This window comes from Myxine glutinosa, chromosome 8, assembly GCF_964187855.1.
Source record: "Myxine glutinosa chromosome 8, kmMyxGlut1.1, whole genome shotgun sequence".
Classification (NCBI taxonomy): Eukaryota; Metazoa; Chordata; class Myxini; order Myxiniformes; family Myxinidae; genus Myxine; species Myxine glutinosa.
In genome coordinates this window covers 61,089,363-61,112,167 of record NC_136268.1, presented here as the reverse complement: position 1 = coordinate 61,112,167, position 22,805 = coordinate 61,089,363, and the positions used below count along the sequence as shown (strand labels likewise).

Below are 22,805 nucleotides of genomic sequence, written 5' to 3'. Positions count from 1 at the left end.
TCTCTCACACAGTTTTCTTTCAAATCAAATTAGATATATCATTTCATTTTTCACAGTCGCTAACATAGTTTTATACTCGGTTGAAAAAAAACGTGAAGAAAATCCGATGAAAGTTGCCCTTTATAGAACGAAATGAATTCTCAAAGGCCTGTAACTTCAAGTCCATTGAAATATATATATTTTAAATCGCGGCATGGTCAGTCATACACCGCCCGAAATAACAGACGGGAAAATGCCGAGATATATATATTTTGTTTAAATCGCGGCATGGTCAGTCATACACCGCCCGAAATAACAGACGGGAAAATGCCGAGATATATTAAAAATTCGTCCATTTGATGACAATCGTCATGATGAAATATTTAATTTATACGTCGTCACAATAATGTGGAGAGAGGAGCATAGCTTCGTTCACGTGTCGCCACATACGGGAAATTGCCGAGATATATTTTTTTTAAATTGCGGCATGGTCAGTCATACACCGCCTGAAATAACAGACGGAAAAATGCCGAGATATATTAAAAATTCGTCCATTTGATGACAATCGTCACGATGAAATATTTAATTTATACGTCGTCACAATAATGTGGAGAGAGGAGCATAGCTTCGTTCACGTGTCGCCACACACGGCAAATTGCCGAGATATATATATTTTAAATCGCGGCATGGTCAGTCATACACCGCCTGAAATAACAGACGGGAAAATGCCGAGATATATTAAAAATTCGTCGCCACACACGGGAAATTGCCGATATATATTTTCACTTTGCACAAAAATAACATCAAGTAATCGAATCAATAGGATTGTCCTGTGCCTATAACATCGACGTTATAGGCACAGCTGCATCTAGGCATTGTGTAACATCGACGCGGCTTTTGTTTTAATTAAAACTTTTTGTACTTGTTTAAATAAACATAAATGCAAATTTCGCATGTGGAAAAAGTAAGTACACCCCTAAATTTATCACTACTTCAAATACCTAAAATTAGAATCAGGTGCACCAGCTCAGGTGCAAATGATAAGAACATCGTTAGAGAGTATCTTGGAGGAACCTGTCTTATTTAAACCTCAGACATTTAGTTTGGTTTGCTCTTTTTTGTTGAAGTGTGCGGCATCACCATGCCTAGATCAAAAGACCTCTCTGAGGCCTTCAGAAAGAAGGTTATAGATGCCTACGAGTCTGGGAAGGGATTTAAAAAGATCTCCAAACAATTTGAAATCAATCATTCGACTGTCCGGAAGATCATCTACAAGTGGAGAAGATTCCAAACAACTGCCAACTTGTTCAGGCCAGGCCGCCCCAGCAAGTTCAGCCCGAGAGCAGACCGCAAGATGCTGAAACAAGTCTCTAAGAACCCCCAGAATGTCATCATGGGACCTACAGGTAGCTCTTGCCACTGTTGATGTCAAAGTGCACGAGTCTACCATTAGAAAGAGGCTGCACAAATTTGATCTGCATGGGAAGTGTGCCAGGAGGAAACCTTTGCTGTCCAGAAAGAACATCAGGGCAAGACAAAAGTTTGCCAATGAACACCTAGGCAAAGACCAGCACTTCTGGAACAATGTGCTCTGGACAGATGAGTCAAAGGTAGAGCTATTTGGCCACAGTACCAGAACACATGTTTGGCGAAAACGAAAGACAGCATTTGACCACAAGAACGTGATACCAACTGTAAAGCATGGTGGTGGAAATATTATGGTTTGGGGCAGCCTTGCTGCATCAGGGCCTGGGCAACTCACCATCATAGAATCCACTATGAATTCTTCATTGTACCAGAGGGTGCTTGTGGATAATGTGAGGCCATCTATCGGAAAGTTGAAGCTCAACCGAAGGTGGACCTTGCAACATGACAATGACCCTAAACATACCAGTAAATCCACCAAGGAATGGCTGAAAAGAAAGAAATGGATGGTTCTGGAATGAAAGAATTCTGCATGGAGGAGTGGGAAAATTTCTCCCAGTCGATGTCAGAGACTGGTAGACAGTTATAAGAAACGCCTTCTTGAGGTTGTTTCTGCCAAAGGGGGCAATACCACCTATAAGAGCTGAGGGTGTACTTACTTTTTCCACATGCGAAATTTGCATTTATGTTTATTTAAATTATACAATGGACTACAAAATGTAAATGTTTCATGATATTTGTTATATTATATCACCTTTATTTATCAATATTGTTGAAATGAAGATCAAATAGCTGTATGTTGAAATATGTTGAAAAAGTCAAAACTTTACCTGGGGTGTACTTACTTTTTCACGTGACTGTATATATATTGAGTTAATCTTCAATGCACTTCTGCATATACACACATACATACGCACACATATACTTACGCTCACATTCGGGGTCTGCTTAGCAGGCACGTAAGACATCGGCCATTGTGAAGCTCGCTGTGTTAAGTGTGGAAAAGTTCTGAGGAGATTGTGGCTGGCTCAATAGCGCAGTGGGCTGTTGATGCGTAATCAATGGAGATTCCTGGTTCGAGCACCGCATTGAGTCAGAATGTTTTCACACTTAGCCCCTCACAGGAATTTGATTCCTGTTTCTAAATATATATATATATATGGCGGATTTTCTGCTCTCATCTGCTCCATCATTTGAACACCTGGCTTTTAAACTCTCTGGTCACACACAGTTAGTCTTGGCTGTCGTCTACCGCCCTCCCAAACCACACCCATCATTCCTGTCTGACTTCTCCTACTTTCTGACCCAGCTATGTTCCCTCTCCCCCTCAATCCTCCTCCTTGGTGATTTCAATATCCACATGGACTCCACTGACTCCACAATAACCACTGACTTCACTGATTTATTCACCTGCTTTAACCTCACTCAACATGTCAACTTTCCTACCCATAACCGTGGTCACATTCTGGACCTTGTCTGCTCTACTGGATTCATTTTGCACCATCTCTCTGGCTCCGACCTCACCCTCTCTGACCACTTAGCCATCACTATGACCATCAACATCCCCACCCCAGCACCAAGGCATTATCGCCCTATCAACTTCCGTAAGCTAAACGCTCTTTCACCTACCTCATTCTCATCCACCCTCTCTGAAAAAATGTCCACTTCTCCCTTCGTTGACCTCCACACCCCTTCTGACCTCACTGACTACTACAACCACACTCTCTCCTCCTGCCTTGACCAGCTTGCGCTTATGAAAACCAAAACAGTTTCTTTCACCCATTCTGCTCCCTGGTTTACCCCTGAACTCCGCCTGATGAAAACTCGTGCTCGCCAACTTGAAAGACTCCGCAATAAAACAGGTCTCACAATTCACTCCCAAGCCTACAAGGACCACCTACAACACTACAAAGATGCCCTCTCCCGCGCCCGCTCCGCCTACTACTCTCAAATTATCCACTCTGGCTCCGGAAACCCAAAAGCACTCTTCTCTACAATAAACAAACTCCTCAGCCCCCTGAACACCACCACCCAGTCATTCACAGTAGACAACTGCATCTCCTTCCTTTCATTCTTCCAATGCAAAATTGACAACATCTACAACAGCTTGACCACCACCGCACCCGCTCCCCCTCAAACCACCTGCCCCCCCTTATCCTGCCAACCCCTGTCTCAATTCTCCCCAGTCTCCCCTACTGACCTCTCTGAACTCCTCATAGGAATGAAAACTGCCACCTGCACTCTTGACCCCATCCCCTCCAGCTTTGTCAAGGCCTCCCTTCCTGCTCTCTCTCCACTTATCACTGCAACAATAAACTCCTCCCTGTCTACAGGCATCGTCCCACCATCCCTCAAAATTGCTGCTGTTACCCCCATTCTGAAAAAACCTGGACTCAACCCTGACACCCTAAATAACTTCAGACCCATCTCCAACCTACCCTTTCTGTCAAAAGTTTTGGAACGCGCTGTAGCCACTCAACTCAAACATCACCTCTCTGCCAATAACCTGTATGAAACATTCCAATCCGGATTCCGCTCCAACCACAGTACTGAAACTGCTCTCCTCAAAATCACCAACGACCTTCTCCTCTCCTCTGATGCTGGCAACCTCAACATTCTCATCCTCCTCGACCTCAGCGCCGCCTTTGACACCATCAATCACACCATCCTCCTCACCCGACTTGAAACCACCTTTAACATTACCGGCACTGCCCTCTCTTGGATCAAATCATACCTCTCTGACAGACGCCAGTTCATCTCCATCAATAACTGCAAATCCCCCACTGCTCCACTCTCCCAAGGTGTCCCCCAAGGTTCAGTTCTTGGCCCCCTCCTCTTCATCCTGTACCTGTCCCCCCTTGGTCACTTAATCCGCCGTCATGGTCTCCAATTCCACTGCTTCGCCGATGACATCCAGCTTTTCATCTCCACCAAGTCCATCTCCACCGCCACCCACTCTATCCTGACAAACTGCATCACTGAAATAAAATCCTGGCTTCAAATCAACTTCCTCAAACTTAACTATGATAAATCTGAAATAATCATCATTGGCCCAAAAACGCTCACCAAATCCACCCATAACTTTGCCCTCAACATCGACGGTTTCCCAGTATCCACCTCCCCTCACATCCGGAATCTTGGCATCATCTTTGACCAAACCCTCTCCTTCGACAAATACACTAAACAGATCACAAAGATAGCCTTCTTTCACCTGAAAAACATCGCCCGTCTCCGCCCATCCCTCTCCTCCACGGCTGCAGAAACCCTCATCCACGCCTTCATCACCTCCCGTCTGGACTACTGCAACAGCCTCCTCTATGGTTCACCCTCAATAATCACCAATAAACTCCAAAACATTCAGAACTCCGCTGCCCGTCTACTCACCCATTCCCGGACCCGTGACCACATCACCCCCGTCCTTTACAAGCTTCACTGGCTCCCCATCCCCCAGAGAATCCAGTACAAAATCCTCCTCTTGACCTACAAAGCCCTCCATAACCTGGCCCCATCCTACCTGACTGACCTCCTCTCCAGACACACTCCCACCCGCAACCTCCGCTCTGCTGGTACCAACCTCCTGACCCCCCCCCCCCCCCCATCTGGACCAATTTCAGATCCTGGGGGGACAGGGCCTTCTCCATCGCTGCTCCCACCCTCTGGAACTCACTACCTCACACCATCAGAGACTCCTCCTCACTCACCACATTCAAAACATCACTCAAGACCCACCTGTTCAACACTGCATTTAACATTTAACCCACAGCATTTAACCCCTGACTATCTCTTCTCCTTCTCCTTCCTTTTGCTTTGATTATTTACCTGTTGATTTTTGTCCTTTTGCACTTGTTTTTTTGTACTCTGTCAAAGCATCTTTGGGCTTCTTGAAAAGCGCTATATAAAATAAATGTATTATTATTATTATTATTATATATATATATATATATATGTATATATTGTTACGGTTCTGAGAGTGTAAATATAACATCATTAAAGGTTAAAGGTTTGCCCCCATAGTTAGTCGACACGCAACACGTAGGCCCCTTAGAACATTAGTTATGTCGTAGTATGTGTGAGGATAAGGCCATTTCCACTAGTGATACCTGCGTTGTGTAAAAGAAATAAGCGTAGGTCCCGTTCATTTTGCGGCCACCCTCAAATCTACCTCGTTGGGCAGCATCCATCTCGCGCCCCGATTCGGCTAATCCACCTCGTTTGCCAGCAGCGTTCGCTGCCCTGAGTTTCGCTCGAAACCAGCCAAATGCCACGAGGTAGGCCTGGAAAGGGGGAGGAGCGCGAGGACGAGGTGTGGCCGCATCAAGCAGCACGTCAGAAGGCGGTGACGGTAAGAGCCACCAACCAAACAGGGCTCGGTGGGCATGGCTTAAGAGGGCGTGCTAAGGGCGCATCCAGCAAGTGCTGGAAGGTTCGCTGAAAAAGCTATATAAGTGCACGCACAAAGCCCTTAAAAAGGACTGACGCAACAGCGCTCGTGAGAGGACTGACACAACAACGCTCATATGTCGAAGACTGACCTGGAGGACTGATGAGCGAGGGGCGTTGTGAGAGGCCTGCAAAGAATCGCGCTTCCTGAAGAGAACTTGCAGAGGATACGCGCACTGTAAAAGGACTTGGCCGATTTGCGCTCTGTGAGAGGACTCCTGCAGGAGAGGTGCTTTGCCAGTGAATTATATTGGGAGCGCATATAAAGCCCGGTTCATTTATTACGTATGCGACCGTGGTCGCAAGTAACCACCCAGCCAGCCCTACCTTTCGCCTCGCATTTAACCCCATAATTGTCCGATCCGCGCCAACGACACGCAGAGAGCTTCTGCTGCCCTGATCATCTGCTTCGCGGTACGAGTCGGGGACCGGAGCGGACTGCCTGGACATCATCCCTGGACCATCACCCTGACCATCTGCAATCCCCGTGTGAGTGTCTGAGTGTGAAACGGGCCCGTGTCCTGGGATAAGTTAAGACTGTAATAAGGCTGCACTGTGTGTTCTTCTTCTCCTTCCTGTACAAATTGTAAATAAACCAATCTGTTCTTCCTTGTTTCTTCCTAATTCGACCGTATCAGTGATTTCCTCCATTGGGTAAGCGTGGCACGATCAGAACCGCTCGGATCGGGTTTAGTCTTTGTTAACGGCTCGGATCACGGTTCGCTATCGCTCGGCGTTTCCACCGACAACCGTGATTCGGGCGGGGTTTATTTCCTTGCTTCCTGGGCGGCGTTGGTATTTAGGTATTAGTGATTAGTCCTATGACCCTACCTAACGCTGACCGGAAGTGACGGCATAGCCCCGGATCCCGTCGGCTAGTCAAAGACAAGGGGACTAACCCCCCCTTGGTAAGGCGAAAGGGGAAAGGCCGACAGGGAGATCCGCACCAATATATATATATATATATATATATATATATATATATATATACAGACGGCATTTAATATGGAATATTTTTTATGTGGGGGTGAACTTACTTTTCAAGATGACTTAGAACCAAAAGTTCATTGCAATTATGTTGAAATTATTCTAGATTGTTGTTAATGTGACCTTTAAAAGAAACAAAAACCACATTTGACATTTCGAAGCAAATAAATTGATCCTTGAAAGTGATGTAAACTGATATCGAACTCAATTCAAGGACAGTACTGTGTTAAACTTCTGTGCGTTTTCCAGAAGTATCTCTTTATTTTGCACATTAGCCAAAACATTTTTTAAACAAAAACAAAAGTTAAATTACGACTGGGATTACGAACAGTAAAATTACAGTTCAGTACTTCGTGTAACCACCACGAGCATTCAGGAGAGCACGTACACGTTGAGGCATGCTGTTCACGAGATTTGCCAAGGTTTGGACAGGAATCGCTTGCCATGCAGTTACAATAGCCTGCTGCAATTCACGCACAGAGGCAGGCTGCTGGTCCAAGTTGTCGATTTGATGCGTTAATTCTGCCCACAAGTTCTCTATCGGATTCATATCCGGGGACATGGCAGGCCACTCCATATGCTCTACACCACGGTCAGCAAGAAAGTGTTGGATCATGCGAGCAGGATGAGGCCGTGCATTGTCATCTTGGAAGACAAAGTTTCCTCGAAAGGCTGCACGAACAAATGGAAGCAATGTTTCTTCCAGAATGGCCCTGTGCTTGAACTGGTTCAGGTTTCCATTCAGAACAACCAGGTCAGTTTTGCCCCCTGCATGAAAAGCAGCCCAAACAGTCACCCCACCAACTCCAGCTTGGACTCTTGGCACTATACAATCTTCGTTGTAGGCTTCATGCACTTGTCTGCGCACTCGGATGCGGCCATCTTGACGATAGACCAGAAATCTAGACTCGTCACTGAAGATCACGTGATTCCAGTGTCCTGGCTGCCATTGACGGTGCTCTCTGGCCCACTGTAATCGGTGCTGGCGGTGTTGTCTGGTCAGACGTGGCTTTCTCAGGGGATACCTGGCACGATAGCCTGCTTGAACCAGTCGTTGGTTGATTAGCCTTCTGGATACAGGCACATTTGTCAGTTGCTGCCACTCAGCCCTAAGCCGATTAGCTGACTTGGTACGGCCGTTGCGGACTAACCGGTGCAGCTGGCGATCATCCCTCCTTGTGGTTCTGCGGGGACGTCCTGACCTCGGTATTGGAGTAGGGACACCCCTCTGAGCATTTCGTTTCAGGATATTTGACACCTGACCTTGAGTGATGCCATACTGCCAAGCAATAGCATGCTGTTTCATGCCGGAATTTCGTAAAGCCACCACTAAATGACAAACAGCATTGTCGAGTTGACGGACCACCTCCAGGGGAAGCGGCAATAACTTTTGTAGATGTGCAGCAGTTGTTTTCCACTAATACAGAACGCAACAACCCTTATATACCCGATTGTGAAGCCAATCGTCAAATGTACCTGTCCGTACATTTTGTCACGCCACCTGTGATATAATCCTGTTATTGACTTCTTGCTGCGACAGACAATCAGACATGGTTCTTTTAACAAAGAAATCACCGAAGCGTAAAAGAAACTCACCAGATTGATATACCGAGTTCAGAAAGTAAACCCAAGTCAAGACAAAAAAATATATTCCATATTAAATGCCGAGTCTGTATATACATATATATATATATATATATATATATATATATGTATATGTATGTATATATATATATATATATATATATATATATATTTATATATATATATATATATATATATATATATATATATATATATATATATATATATATATATATATATATATATATATACAGTGAAACCTTGACTTACGAGTGCACCAACTTACGAGTTTTCCGAGATACGAGCCGTCGCTCGGGCGGTTTTTTGCTTTGAGATGCGAGCCGAGATCTGAGTTACGAGCTTACGCCACCCGCCACCAGGTGGGTTCCGGTCACGTGGTTATCTTGCCGTGCAAGCATCTCTGCCATATATCGCTGCTGCTTTGTTTTCGCATTTTGGTTATTTTGGAAAATTTCTTAGTTTTAACCATGGGTCCTAAGAAATTGAGTGCCAAGGGCAGTACTGAGAAGAAGAAGAGGATGATGTGCTTGGATATAAAACACGCAATCGTCGAAAAACATGAGCGAGGTGTGCGTGTTGTCGACTTGGTGAGGCAGTACGATCGTAGTACTTCTACGATATGTACGATTTTGAAGCAGAAGGAGTCGATAAAGGCTATAACGCCAGCCAAGGGCGTTACGATTATTTCAAAGCTCCGGACCTCTATCCATGAAGAGATGGAGAAGTTGTTGTTTGTGTGGTTGACGGAGAAGCAGCTCGCAGGAGATACCGTGACCGAGAGCATCATCTGTGAGAAGGCCCGAGACATTTACGGGTATTTGGTGCAGCAGACGGCGGGAACATCAACGGACAAGGCATCGGAAGTCATTCAAAACCAGTCGGGGATGGTTTGATAATTTTAAGAAGAGGACCGGCATTCACTCCGTCGTCAGGCATGGTGAGGCAGCAAGCTCGGATGTGAAGGCAGCTGAAGATTTTATTATAACTTTTGCCGAACTGATAGAAGCCGAACGATACATCCCCCAGCAAATCTTCAACTGTGACGAGACAGGGCTCTTCTGGAAAAAGATGCCGAGGAGGACGTATATAACGGCAGAGGAGAAGAGCATGCCAGGCCACAACTTGTTCAGAGTGCCGGCGATAGCTCACCTTCTCTTTGTGGAAAACACGGTGAGATCCTTAACATCCAACAACTAATGGGACGCAAACGGGGCGCCCAGTTTAGCGGTACACACATTGATGGATCACCCTGCCTGTGAAACACCGACATGACAGGTTATAGCTGGGTGCGGATTCAAACCCAGGCTGGACAGTTTAGAGTCAAGTGTGCGTACCTCCAGTCCAGGCCATCCTGCCAACTTGTCTGCTGCATACAGGTGAAATATAAAGCGCGAGATATTTATATATATATATTTTAAAAAAAATTGGTGTGGTTTTTGGCGGGCTGGAACGGATTAATAGCATTTCAATGCATTTTAATGGGGAAATTTAATTTGAGAAACGAGCAAATTGAGTTAGGAGCTCGGTCACAGAACGAATTAAACTCGTAAGTCAAGGTTTCACTGTATATATATATATATATATATATATATATATATATATATATATATATATATATATATATATATATATATATATATACAGACTTGGCATTTAATATGGAATATTTTTTTGGGGGGGTGAACTTACTTTTCAAGATGTCTTAGAACCAAAAGTTCATTGGAATTATGTTGAAATTATTCTAGATTTTGTTAATGTGACCTTTAAAAGAAACAAAAACCACATTTGACATTTCAAAACAAATAAATTGATCCTTGAAAGTGATGTAAACTGATATCGAACTCAATTCATGAACAGTACTGTGTTAAACTTCTGTACGTTTTCCAGAAGTATCTCTTCATTTTGCACATTAGCCAATTTTTTTTTTAACAAAAACAAAAGTTAAATTACGACTGGGATTACGGACAGTAAAATTACAGTTCAGTACTTCGTGTAACCCCCACCAGCATTCAGGAGAGCACGTACATGTTGAGGCATGCTGTTCACGAGATTTGCCAAGGTTTGGACAGGAATCGCTTGCCATGCAGTGACAATAGCCTGCTGCAATTCACGCACATAGGTCGGCTGCTGGTCCAAGTGGTCGATTTGACGCGTTAATTCTGCCCACAAGTTCTCTATCGGATTCATATCCGGGGACATGGCAGGCCACTCCATATGCTCTACACCACGGTCAGCAAGAAAGTGTTGGATCATGCGAGCACGATGAGGCCGTGCATTGTCATCTTGGAAGACAAAGTTTCCTCGAAAGGCTGCACGAGCAAATGGAAGCAATGTTTCTTCCAGAATGGCCCTGTGCTTGAACTGGTTCAGGGTTCCATTCAGAACAACCAGGTCAGTTTTGCCCCCTGCATGAAAAGCAGCCCAATAGCTCACCCCACCACCTCCAGCTTGGACTCTTGGCACTATACAATCTTCGTTGTAGGCTTCATGCACTTGTCTGCGCACTCGGATGCGGCCATCTTGACGATAGACCAGAAATCTAGACTTGTCACTGAGGATCACGTGATTCCAGTGTCCTGGCTGCCATTGACGGTGCTCTCTGGCCCACTGCAATCGGCACTGGCGGTGTTGTCTGGTCAGGCGTGGCTTTCTCAGGGGACGCCTGGCACGATAGCCTGCTTGAACCAGTCGTTGGTTGACTAGCCTTCTGGATACAGGCACATTTGTCAGTTGCTGCCACTCAGCCCTAAGCCGATTATCTGACTTGGTACGGCCATTGCGGACTAACCGGTGCAGCTGGCGATCATCCCTCCTTGTGGTTCTGCGGGGATGTCCTGGCCTCGGTATTGGAGTAGGGACACCCCTCTGAGCATTTCGTTTCAGGATCTTTGACACCTGACCTTGAGTGATGCCATACTGCCGAGCAATAGCACGCTGTTTCATGCCGTAATTTCGTAAAGCCAACACTCCATGACAAACAGCATTGTCGAGTTGACGGACCATCTCCAGAGGAAGCGGCAATAACTTTTGGAGACGTGCAGCAGTTGTTTTCCACTAATACAGAACGTAGCAACCCTTGTATACCCGACTGTGAAGCGAATCATCAAATGCACCTGTCCGTACATTTTGCCACGCCACCTGTGATATAATCCTGTTGCTGACTTCTTGCTGCGACAGACAATCAGTGACATGGTTCTTTTAACAAATAAATCACAAAAGTGTAAAAGAAACTCACCAGATTGATATACTGAGTTAAGAAAGTAAACCCAAGTCAAGAAAAAAAAAATTCCATATTAAATGCCAAGTCTGTATATTGTTGTAGTTTTGGGAATAAAGGTTACCCCCCCTCTTAGTTAGTTGCACCACATGTAGCCTCGCTTAGTTTAGTTATTTCCTATTAAATGTAAGCATAGTCCTTTCCTGTGTTAGTATGTGTTGAGCAGGCCAGTAAGTCTAGGTGTTCTTTGAGCTGGAATACCATGTGCTCGGGCCTGGAACAAGTCTAGAAGGCCCAAGGGAGGAGCTGCAGGGGAGTGGCCGGTAAGCGGCAGGCAGCCAATGAATGATCAAGGGGAGTGGCTAACAACGGCAGCGAGGGGAGGGGCTTGGAACATTCGGGCAAGACTGGGGAGAGGCTATATAAAACCCTGCCCCGGGCCCACAGAGAGAGCGTTGTGAGTTGCTGGAGAGCGTTGTGAGTTGCTGGAGAGCGTTGTGAGAGAGTGGTTCATTGAGAGAGAGAGAGTCGCTGCGAGGAGATCAAGGCTGTGTGTGCATGAATTCTCCCTGCCCTGCGCCCTGCTGCCTGTGAATAACGCTGTGCAAGGACGATCCCTCCCGGGGCCACCTACTCCAACGACCTTCCTGCCCGGGCTCCCTGCACGTGCCGCGGCCCTCTCAAGGGGACACGCCAGCGAGCTGACCGGAGCGAACGGCGCCAAGGACGCGTTTGGAGCACGTCGTTTTCCTTCCTCCTTTTCCCCGCGTGAGTGAGTGGGCCCTTGTCTGGGAGAGTTAAGTTAAGACTGATTAAGTAAGTATCTGCTCTGTGTCTCTTTCCTTTGGCCATTGTAAATTGTATAATAAACCTGTGTTCTTCCTTCCATTTGGTCGTTCATGTCATTTTCCACCATTGGCTTCGCACTGTGCGAATAAGACTGCTCATTCGGGTTCAATAAGAATTAACGGCACGAGTCACGTGACACACAAACCGCTCGGCGTATCCGACTAGCCTGGCTTGTGCGAGGTCCAGCACCCGTCTTCGTGGCAGCGTGTGTACCGAAGGTACGTGGGGATTCGACCAGATACCCTTCCGCACGCTCGCGACGGGGGTGGCGGCTGGAATTGCTCTGCAATCCGCCCGAGTATAAAGTGAGTCGCGGCCTCATGGACTCGAAGGCCCGAGGGGGAAAATGGTTTAACCCCCCCTCTGTATGTCGACGGGCTCGAGATCTGCAATAAATTGGTGTCAGGAGTGGGACAATTGGACCTAGAGTGCGTTTAACGCACTCACAAATTTTTTTTTACGAGCGGACGAAATTTAGTCCTTAAAATCAAATTTAAATTCGTACAATGGCTGGCCAAGGCGACCTAATGCCGGTGGGAATAATGGAGGATGAGGAAGAACTAATGGCCCAGGACCAGCAGGAAGGGTTGGTAGAGGAGGAAATTGATGAGGGTGCGGCAGTTGGTAATGAAGATGGCGGCGCCTCGCATGTGGCGGCAGAGGCCGAGCCCGCGGTGCCAGGGTACATGCAATTATTTATGGCGCAAATGACGGCATACGTGAAAGAAATGGGGTACAAATCAACCCGGGATATGAAAGAAATGAAGGGTGAATTGAAGGAAAAAAATGGACACCCAGGGGGACAAATCCACCCGGGAAATGGAAAAAATGAGGGCAGCGTCAAAGAAGGACATTAAAAAAACGGGGGAGGACATTGGGCGCAAGCTGAGCGGGCAGGTCACGGTGGTACGCGATGGGGTGAAGCGATACGGAGAACGCATGGAGAGCGAGGTAAAGCGGAGCACAGCCAAATTGACTGGGGCTATGGGAGTGGCGACGTGGGGTGTAGAGGAGCCGCCGATCGTCGAGTTGGACGAGAACATTTTGGGGGCGCCGACGAAGGTTGAATTGGAAAAGGAAATTTTAGGGGCGCCGACGATCGTCGTGTTAGAAGAAAGAATTAGGGTTGAAAAGACGGGAGAGACAGAGAGTGAATCACAGGAGGTGGAAATGGAGCATGAACAAAGTCTGTGTTTGCACCGTGATGCCGTGCTTGCTAACACCATAAAAAGTTTGCAGGTGCTGGCGGAGAAGAAGGGGAAGGAGGGCCCCGAGGTGAGTGGCGCTAATAGCGGGAATGTGTTTGGCGCGAACGGGTGCTCGGCGAGCTTGGGAGAGAGGCGAGACCCGGGGGTTCGCGAGGGGGCCATTGTGCGGTATGAGAGGGAGTCCGTACCGGAGCGCGTGGTGAGAGTGTGTTACGGAGTATGAGAGAGATTGCGTACTGGAGTGCGAGGAGCGAGAGTGCGCACCAGAGTGTGCGGGAAACGAGTGCGCACCGGAGTGTGCGGGAAACGAGTGTGCACCGGAGTGTGCGGGAAACGAGTGTGCACCGGAGTGTGCGGGAAATGAGTGTGCACCGGAGTGTGTGGGAAACGAGTGTGCACCAGAGTGTGTGGGAAACGAGTGTGCACCGGAGTGTGCGGGAAACGAGTGTGCACTGGAGTGTGAGAGAGTGTGCACCAGAGTGCATGGGAAACGAGTGTGCATCGGAGAGTGCAGGAAACGAGTGTGCACTGGAGTGGGCACGGAAGGAGTGTGCACCGGAGTGTGCGATCACGGAGTGTGTGAAGAAGGAGTGCACACCGGAGTGTGTGTGGAAAGAGTATGAGCCAGAGTGTACGGTAACGAAGTGTGTGGGGGGCGCGTGTGCGCCTGGGTGTGCGAGTGAGGAGTGGGTCACGAGTCGTGAGGACGTGGCTCAAGCATCAACACAGACCGGGGTAGTCCTTAGTGGGACGGGTAGCATACGCGAGCCCCCTGTGAGTTGTGTGCTGCAGGGACCGGAGGGGATCGGTGCTGCGTCGAGTCGCAAGGACCGGCGTGCATGATTCGTACCTCCGGCCCCAACACTGTATGGTTGGCACCGTGCCGTGGAGGCAAGGGCGGTCGGCCGGGTTCAAGGGGAGGTTTGGAGTATCGGAGCCACGCACCTTATCGGGTGAGGTGCTCGGATGGTGGCCAGTTGGGTCATCGTGCGTGGGATCGCGAGGCCCCGCGCAGGGATGGAGCCCGGCACCTGGGCCCATCAATCCCTCCCCCCTCAGCTCGTCAAAGCCGGACGGACACCACATAGAGGCGACCAACCACCCGCATGGATCGCTCGGCCCTTCGAGGCCGAGCTGTGACAAAGCACCTCCATAGATGGGGGCTCATAGTGTAGAGGACTGGGGGGAGAGTATAAAGTGGGTCGCGGCCTCGTGGACTCAAAGGCCCGAGGAGGAAAAGGGTTTAACCCCCCTCTGTACATCGACGGGCTCGAGACCCCACTCCTGACACCAATTTGTTGCATATGTTGAAATATGTTGAAAAAGTCAAAATTTTACATGGGGTGTACTTACTTTTTCACGTGACTGTGTATATATATATATATATAAATATATATATATATATATAAATATATATATATATAAATATATATATATAAATATATATATATATATAAATATATATATATATATAAATATATATATATGTATATATATATATATATATATATATATATATATATATATATATATATATATATATATATATATATATATATATATATATACAGGGGGCTGCAAAAGTAGGTATGCAGTCATGAAAAACAAAACGTGCGCACAAAACGTATTTTATTGATTATACAAGCATATCAATAATAAACATATCAATAATAAACATTTCAATAATAAACATATTAATCCCTCAAATGTTCAAACTGTTTGCCCCCGGCATTCACACACTCCACTAGTCGAGTGTGGACACCCATGCACAACACACTCTGGCACAAAGGTCTTTATCAGCATCAATTTCCTGGCAAGCCTCCCGTATGAACTGAATCATGGCATCAACAGAACGTGGCTTGCGTGCGAAAACCCTGTCTTTTACACATCCCCAGAAAAAGAAGTCCATAGGGGTGAGATCCGGCGAACGTGGTGGCCAGTCAACGGCTCCCCGACGTCCAATCCTTACTGTATACCTACTTTTGCAGCCCCCTGTATATATATTCGTATATGTATATTCATCGAGCTCGTTCAAATCACTGACTGACTTACTGACTGACTGATATTAATCTTCGGTATCTTCTGGGTGTCGAAGAAAGCTGAAATTTGGCATGCTGATGGACACCAAAGCCGGTACACCAGGGGAAAAAAAATCACAGAACCATCAGAAAGCGTCCGTAAATGAAAATTAATGTAAAAAACGGTAAACGCGTCCGAAAAAACCCCCGATATCTAGCAGGAGGTTGGTGATGCTTCCCTATAATCATAAAGCTTCTATTTATTATGTATCTACATACCTATTGTGTATAAGGTGTGAGCATACCCCACTAGAATATAAATAAATAAATAGATAATTAAAAAAGCAACAATATATATATATATATATATATATATATATATATTATATATATATATATATATATATATATATATATATATATATATATATATATATATATATATATATATATATATAATATATATATATAATATATATAATATATATATATATATATATATATATATATATATATATCTACATATGCATGTATATATTCACGCACACATTAAAATAAATTAGACTCACACAAGCAAAGGTCGATAAGGAAGAAAATGTACACGATGAGTTCCCGAATGGTCGTCTTCACGTACTGTTCACGGTCTTTTGGGTTTTCCGTCATGCGTGTGCCCCAAAGTCCTGAAAGAAACACAAAAGTGGCTTCAAACATTGCCATTCATTTTATCACTGTTACTTTCAAACAATGTTTCATTTTTAATTAATTTTTAAATAAAAATTATTCTTACAATTTTTTTTATGATAAAAAAGATATCTTATTATATGTTGCCTGCCCCCCCCCCTCCTCCCCTTAAGCGCCCCCACCTAGTTTGGACTCTGCAGCTGAACACGTTCATAACATTGATGCAGTGAATAGTATTCACCACTACACTTGTTTCCATGTCACTTTCAAAATAAGTATTTTCCTAGTTTTACAGGGTTGTCAGGTCAGGTGTCAAATCCATGCTGGAGGTGGTGGACCATGCATCTTTAGCATAGAAGAAAAGTCCTCCGAGACGTTCATATTCCGAGTCGATTATTGATTAAACACATCAGTAAAAATTCTCAAAACCCCTGCTGGGAAACCTCATCAAACCAAAGCTAAAGCGTTATTTACATATTATGAAACCAACATCAAAATGCTGCTGCTACACTACTCCCCTCCTATTGCAATGATTGAATGGAAGGTACAAACCAAATACTGTGCAATATGTTGAAGGAGAAGAGATGTAAACTGTCATTGTAAAAAAAATGTCACAGCAAAGAGAAATGGTCAACAAGCAAAATGTACTCTCATAAATATCGTGCTGGGAGGTGTACATGATGCCCACAGCGAGTTGTATAAGGGTAGTGTTGTAGTACGTGTGGATCCGTTGATCAGTGGGAAGGTCAGCTCTGATGTTCGTCAAGAAAAGCTGGCTTCAAGTGATCTATGGAGACTGTATCAAGACCACTGTTAATATTGAGTACGAAGTTCTTATCGGAGAGTTGTAGAACTTTGTGAGGTTCGTCATGAAGTTGCTGCAAAGGTTTCCGGACAATATCACGCTGTACGAATACGTGAATGCACATAGAAAATTCCTGGGGAATAAAAAACGGGTGTGATGAAGGCGTACGTGGCGGTGTCACCTTAGGCCCTGCATCACCGAACGCTGTTGGGTGGCATAGATGGTGGCGATGGGTAAGGTGTCCTCCGAAGCTGAGAATAATTATCCTGGGAGACGAAGTTGCACGCTGTACACTAGCTCAGCAGTGGAGCATCCAAGGTCGTCTTTTAGAGCAGCTCTTGTACCAAGCAGATATGACGTCTGTCCAGTGTGTGGAGTTGTCATGTGCTTTAAGGGAAGACGAGTTGGCAGTGGAAACGGTCCACGACACCATGCACTGCTACATGGTAAGCGGTGGGTTCACATATGGTCGGTACCCAGGAGTTGAGTTAGCTCGCGAAATAGAGCAGATTCGAACTGGCTACCACGATCCATAGTGATGGTTGATGTAACACCAAAATGTGTGATGCAGATGTGACAAAGGCCCTGGTGATGATGTCAGGTATCCGTGTAGCCCCGGCCAATGGGTGAAGAGGTCAACACAAGTCAGTAAATAGCCGTGCCCATTTGATGGTGGTAGGGGACCGACAACATCCAAATGGACCCTGTCAAAATGCCTATCTGGTGTTGAAAATCTATTGAGTGGTGCGACAGTATGACATTGGATCTTGGGGCATTGACTTTGAAGACATTGTTTGGCCCAACGGTGCACGTCGGTGTTGATGTGTGGCCAGCCGTAGCACATGGTGATGGTTTCCTGAGATGCTCGAATACCCAGGTGCGTGAGGGAGTGAAAAGCGTTGAAGACTGTACGATGGAATGCCGCAGGACGGAAAAGGCAACACTGTCCTGTGCATGTATCACAGACAAACATAGTGTTTGCCTAGCGAAATAGCAGAAGCGGCACCTAGTGAAATATAAGTGGACCATTTGCAGATTGTAGGAGTTACATGTCTTCCCGTTATGCTGCTGCAAGTGTATTAAAATTGATGGCCAGTGTGTTGGTAGAAGACAATGCCAATACCTCGCATATGTGAGAGAACGTCGGTCTCAAGTTGGCAATTCAGTTGATCTGACGGATGCCGGTAATGAATGGCGAGATGTAACTGAGTTGGTTAAATATATGAGGAGATGAGAGTCCGAATGGGTGGATAGAGTGAAAGTTAAACATTTGTGGTCTGTGAAGACAAAGAATTGGCTGGCCTCTAAGAAGTGGTGGAAGTGCTTGATGGCAAAGTATACAGCGAGTAATTCCTAATCTAAGGCACTCTACTTGCGCTCTGTTTGTTTCAACGTTTTAGAGAAGACCAGTGGACGCCAGTGGGCATCAATGAACTAGTGAAGGGCCGCACCCACTGCAACCTCAGACACATAAACCATCAGGCTGGTTGGTGCTTCTGGCTTTGGATGAATCAGGAATGAGGCATTGGCCAGTACATCTTTGATGATGGCTGACAACGTTGGCTCCACCCATCGGAACACTTCAGGGTGCTGACCATCTGTGAGTAACTCGTTCAGCGACAGCATTGCTGTGGCTGCATTTCAAATAAATAGATGATAAAAGTTGACAAGGCCCCAAAACTCTCACAGTTTGCGATGAGATGACGGTACTGAAAATCTCAAAATAATGTACACCTTCTCCTTGAGCAAATGAATGCCTGAGCGGTTAATACAGTGGCCAAAGAAATTCAACTCTGCAACACCGCATGTGCACTTTGTGAGATTGATGACGATGCCAAAATCTTGCAAATGGGCAAAGAGGAGACGTAGATGTTCCTGTTTTGTTTTTCTTTGATTGTGCTGGTGATTAGAATATCATTTACATACACTTAGCAGAAGTGTAATCCCCGGAGAACATGATTGATAAAATGGTGAAAGGTTTGTGCGGCATTGCATGGGCAGGCTGTTAGGAATTCTGAAAGAATTCAAACAGGCTTAAAGGAGTGGTGACTGTTGTCTTCGGGATGTCATCTGGATCCATGGCAATCTGATGGCACGCATGAACAAGGTCAACCTTGGAGAACGTTGTAGCAACATGGAGTGCAGCAATAAAATGCTGAATGTGTGGAATAGGATAACGGTGTCTGGAACAGTCGAGTTATTTTGGTACAGTAATCCCCGCAAGGACGCCAATCCCCAGGTGTCTTTTTGGGTACCATGTGCAGCGAGGAAGCCCAACTGCTGACAATGTGTTGATGATCCCATGTTGTAACATGTAGTCAAATTTCTGGTGGGCGATACATAATTTATTTGGTGTTAGTCGGCGATCACATGAGAAAACAGGGGGTCTTGTGATCTCGATGTGATGTGTGATCTGGTGTTCGCTGGGCTGGATTGTCACTGATGAGTGCTCAAAAATTTCTCAAAAACTCGTTATGGGCTGGAAGTCATAAATTACTTTCTGAAAAGGGCAAATGGGCGTGGAAGGAAAACACATGATATTCAGCCACAAAATGGTGGATGCTTTACCAAGAACATTAAGCTTTGTTGAGGCATCCAATCGATGGTGATTTTGACATCCACGAGCAAATTTAAATGACGCAAAAAATCATCACCTACAGTATAGAGTAGAATAGAGTAAATGGTGTTGGCAATAGTAAACACCCATGGAAATGAGCTATGTAAACCCAAATCAAGCTGGAGGAGACGTTCCCCAAAAGTAGCAATTGCACTATTGTTAGTGGCATGGAATGAATATTCCTGTCGATTGTTTTCCACTCAGTGGCAGATGGTGGCACAATGCCCGCCTCTGCCTCTGTATCTTTAAGAAAAAGAAGTCTGCTAGTACAATCCACAAGGAAGAGGAGGCCACTGGCGTGTGGCACAGGTAAACTCATCGCCATTATTTGTGGGCCTCACCATTTCCCTCAGCTGGTGAGCATGGTGCTATACACTGATGAGCATTAGCAGAGGAGGTCACGTGGTACCAACACCAATCTGGAGTGTTCAGAAAGGTGAAGGTAGCGTGAGGTACAGCATTTCTCTCTGTCACGGGGTACACAACGATTGGCATGATTGATGTTGTGCAGCATGGAACTCCAGGTCGAGTCTTAAGGTCTGCCATTTCAGATTGTAGCTGCGTGGTGTGCTGTGGTGGAGGTGCCACATTAGTTACGGTAAGTGTTAGTTCCGTCAATGTGATGATCAACCTGATCCGCAGCTGTGGGTCGTATAAGCTCTGCATTAGCTGCAAGTATCATGCGGACATGTGGTGGTAAACGTTGCCAAAACAACTCACGAAGGATTGACTGGTCGAATTGAAGGATCGACTGGTCGAATTGAAGGATCGACTGGTCGAATGTGGTGTTGTGGTCACCGATAAGCTGCTGCATACGACACAATAGTTGTGTGGGTCTTCGATCTCCTAAATCCTCGGCTCAAAGCAGTTGTTGATAGCGGCAGTGATCAGAGGGAGTCGTACACTTTATGAGCACGATCTTCAATGTCATGTGTGGTGCGGAGCGTTCGTTGGAGGTTGTAGTGAAATATCTCTCACTTCCATCACATACTCTGGTGCCAAGGAGCCAACAATGTAATTGAATCGCATCAACTCGGTAGTAATGTTTCGGGTGTCGAATTGGGCTTAGAATTCGGGAAACCACAGCTGTGGGTCATCAGGCCTGAATAGTGGCAGCTTTATCGAAACCACTGCCATGGATGAAGCTGGTTGAACCTCACGCCTGAGGAGGGCACGGCTGGGTGATCATTGCTGGTGACTGGTTGCACGCTTGTAACTCCTTGTCTGTCCATTTGGATCATGTCAGGGTCACCAATTTTGCAGAGAAGAAAAGACATCCGAGCCGTTCGGATTCTGAGTCAATTCTTCTGTTAAACCACAACAGTAAAAACTCTCAAAACACCTGCTGGGAAACCCCATTACACCAATGCTAAAGTGTATTTACATTTTACGAAAAACTAAGGCAAAATGATGTCGCTCCACAGCTCACCTGCCACGAGCAGAATTCAAAATTCCTCATAGCTCCGTCCAGTCCACTGGTTTATATTGGCCATCCAAGTAATTATAGTCTACCTCTAGCTCCCTTGGCTTCAACTCTACCTTCCAATACTGCTTTCTATGAAACGTCATGATGAAGAATATTGTTACGTTTGTGGGAGTAGGTGATGACATACCCTAGTACAGATAGGATTGTGTAGTATTAGCATAGACCGCGTGCAAGTAGAAAGCCCATCTCGATGTACATAAGCAGGGAAATTGTGAGCTTAAGTGTTTATGTGTCACCACACAGATGGTGGTTTTGTGTTATTTAAATAGGGCTTAAGGATAATTCCCAGTATGTCATTGCCTCCTATGATTTTCCCTTATGTTTTTACATTCACTCGGCCAGCCATGAAATCGGCCCATTAACCAACAAAACCAACAAGCCCGATGGAAACCCAGCACATTCTTGATCGGGCTAACCCCACCCAACGACCATCGACGTAATGCAAACATTCTCGAAGAGACAAAACTCTGCCTCCCAATGGATCATAACAGAGAGGCCATGCCCTGAGCTTCATGATTGGTTAAGGAGACATGGGGTGATGGGCAGAGTTCGGGTGATTGGCCAGGGGTGACGTCGGAGCAAACTCACTCAGGCCGGAAAAGAGGAAGAATCCCTCTCGGTTGCTCTCTCGGTCTCTTGGCACGAACAAGGAAGGCGCCATTTTTCCTTTGTTCGTGTTGGTGCGATTTGGCTTTGTGGCGGGCAGATGCCTTTTTGTCCCTGGCTTGGCTGTTCCTGGCTCATGTGCAATCGTGGAGAGGAGGAAGAAGAGTCTGTTGCTCTCTCTGGTGCTGGTGGTTGGATCGGGCGGTCACACTTTGTCCTTTGTCTCTCGGGTGGCTCATCAGCAGAACTTTGCAGAGCTTTGGGAACTCCCTCATCGTGAAGGAAGGGGTGTTGGTGAACTGTGGTGTTTCTCGTGGGAGCTGGAGTCTCATTGCGTTTCGGAGGGAGTGGAGAGCGATGCAGGATCGGCCGCACGAATTGCTTCATGTTCGTTGCGCAGTGAGGAGCAACTTCGCGCCATCTTGTGCGTTTCCCACATGGGCAGCTACGGGCCACATCGGACTGCCGACAATATTCAACGACTGAGTCGAGACCAGAGCTAAGTGCCGGAAAATAAAAGGGGGTATTTATTTTCTCATTCCCCTGTCTGTTTACGTGTCTGAGTGGAGATGTCTCATGTTAGGATATTCGTTTTTACCTCACCGTTCATGTTTATCATATTGCATTTATTTTAATTGAACCATTATTTGTTGCATTTCCATTTGTTGTATTGTTGATTTTCCTAATCTCGTTTCAGTGTTTCTGGGTTCGAAAAATAAACCCGTGTGGTGGCAGGCCGTGCAGGTAAGAACTTTGGTCCCGTCCCGCTCACGCCAAAAAAACGTACCGCCAATTTTTGGCTTATTCACCTCGGAGTTAAAGCAAACTGTTCGACTATCTGCCGCCCGTGATCGTAATCACCGGTGACACGACAATATCAAT

General features: G+C 46.0%; 1 protein-coding gene across 1 annotated transcript in view; it reads right to left on the bottom strand.

The window, feature by feature from the left end:
- Positions 1-22,805, bottom strand: part of LOC137418077 (polycystin-2-like protein 1) — a 133,701-nt gene that overhangs the window by 74,860 nt on the left and 36,036 nt on the right. The window contains 1 exon segment of the mRNA XM_078783327.1: positions 16,298-16,408. Coding sequence (XP_078639453.1) covers positions 16,298-16,408 — 111 coding nt within the window.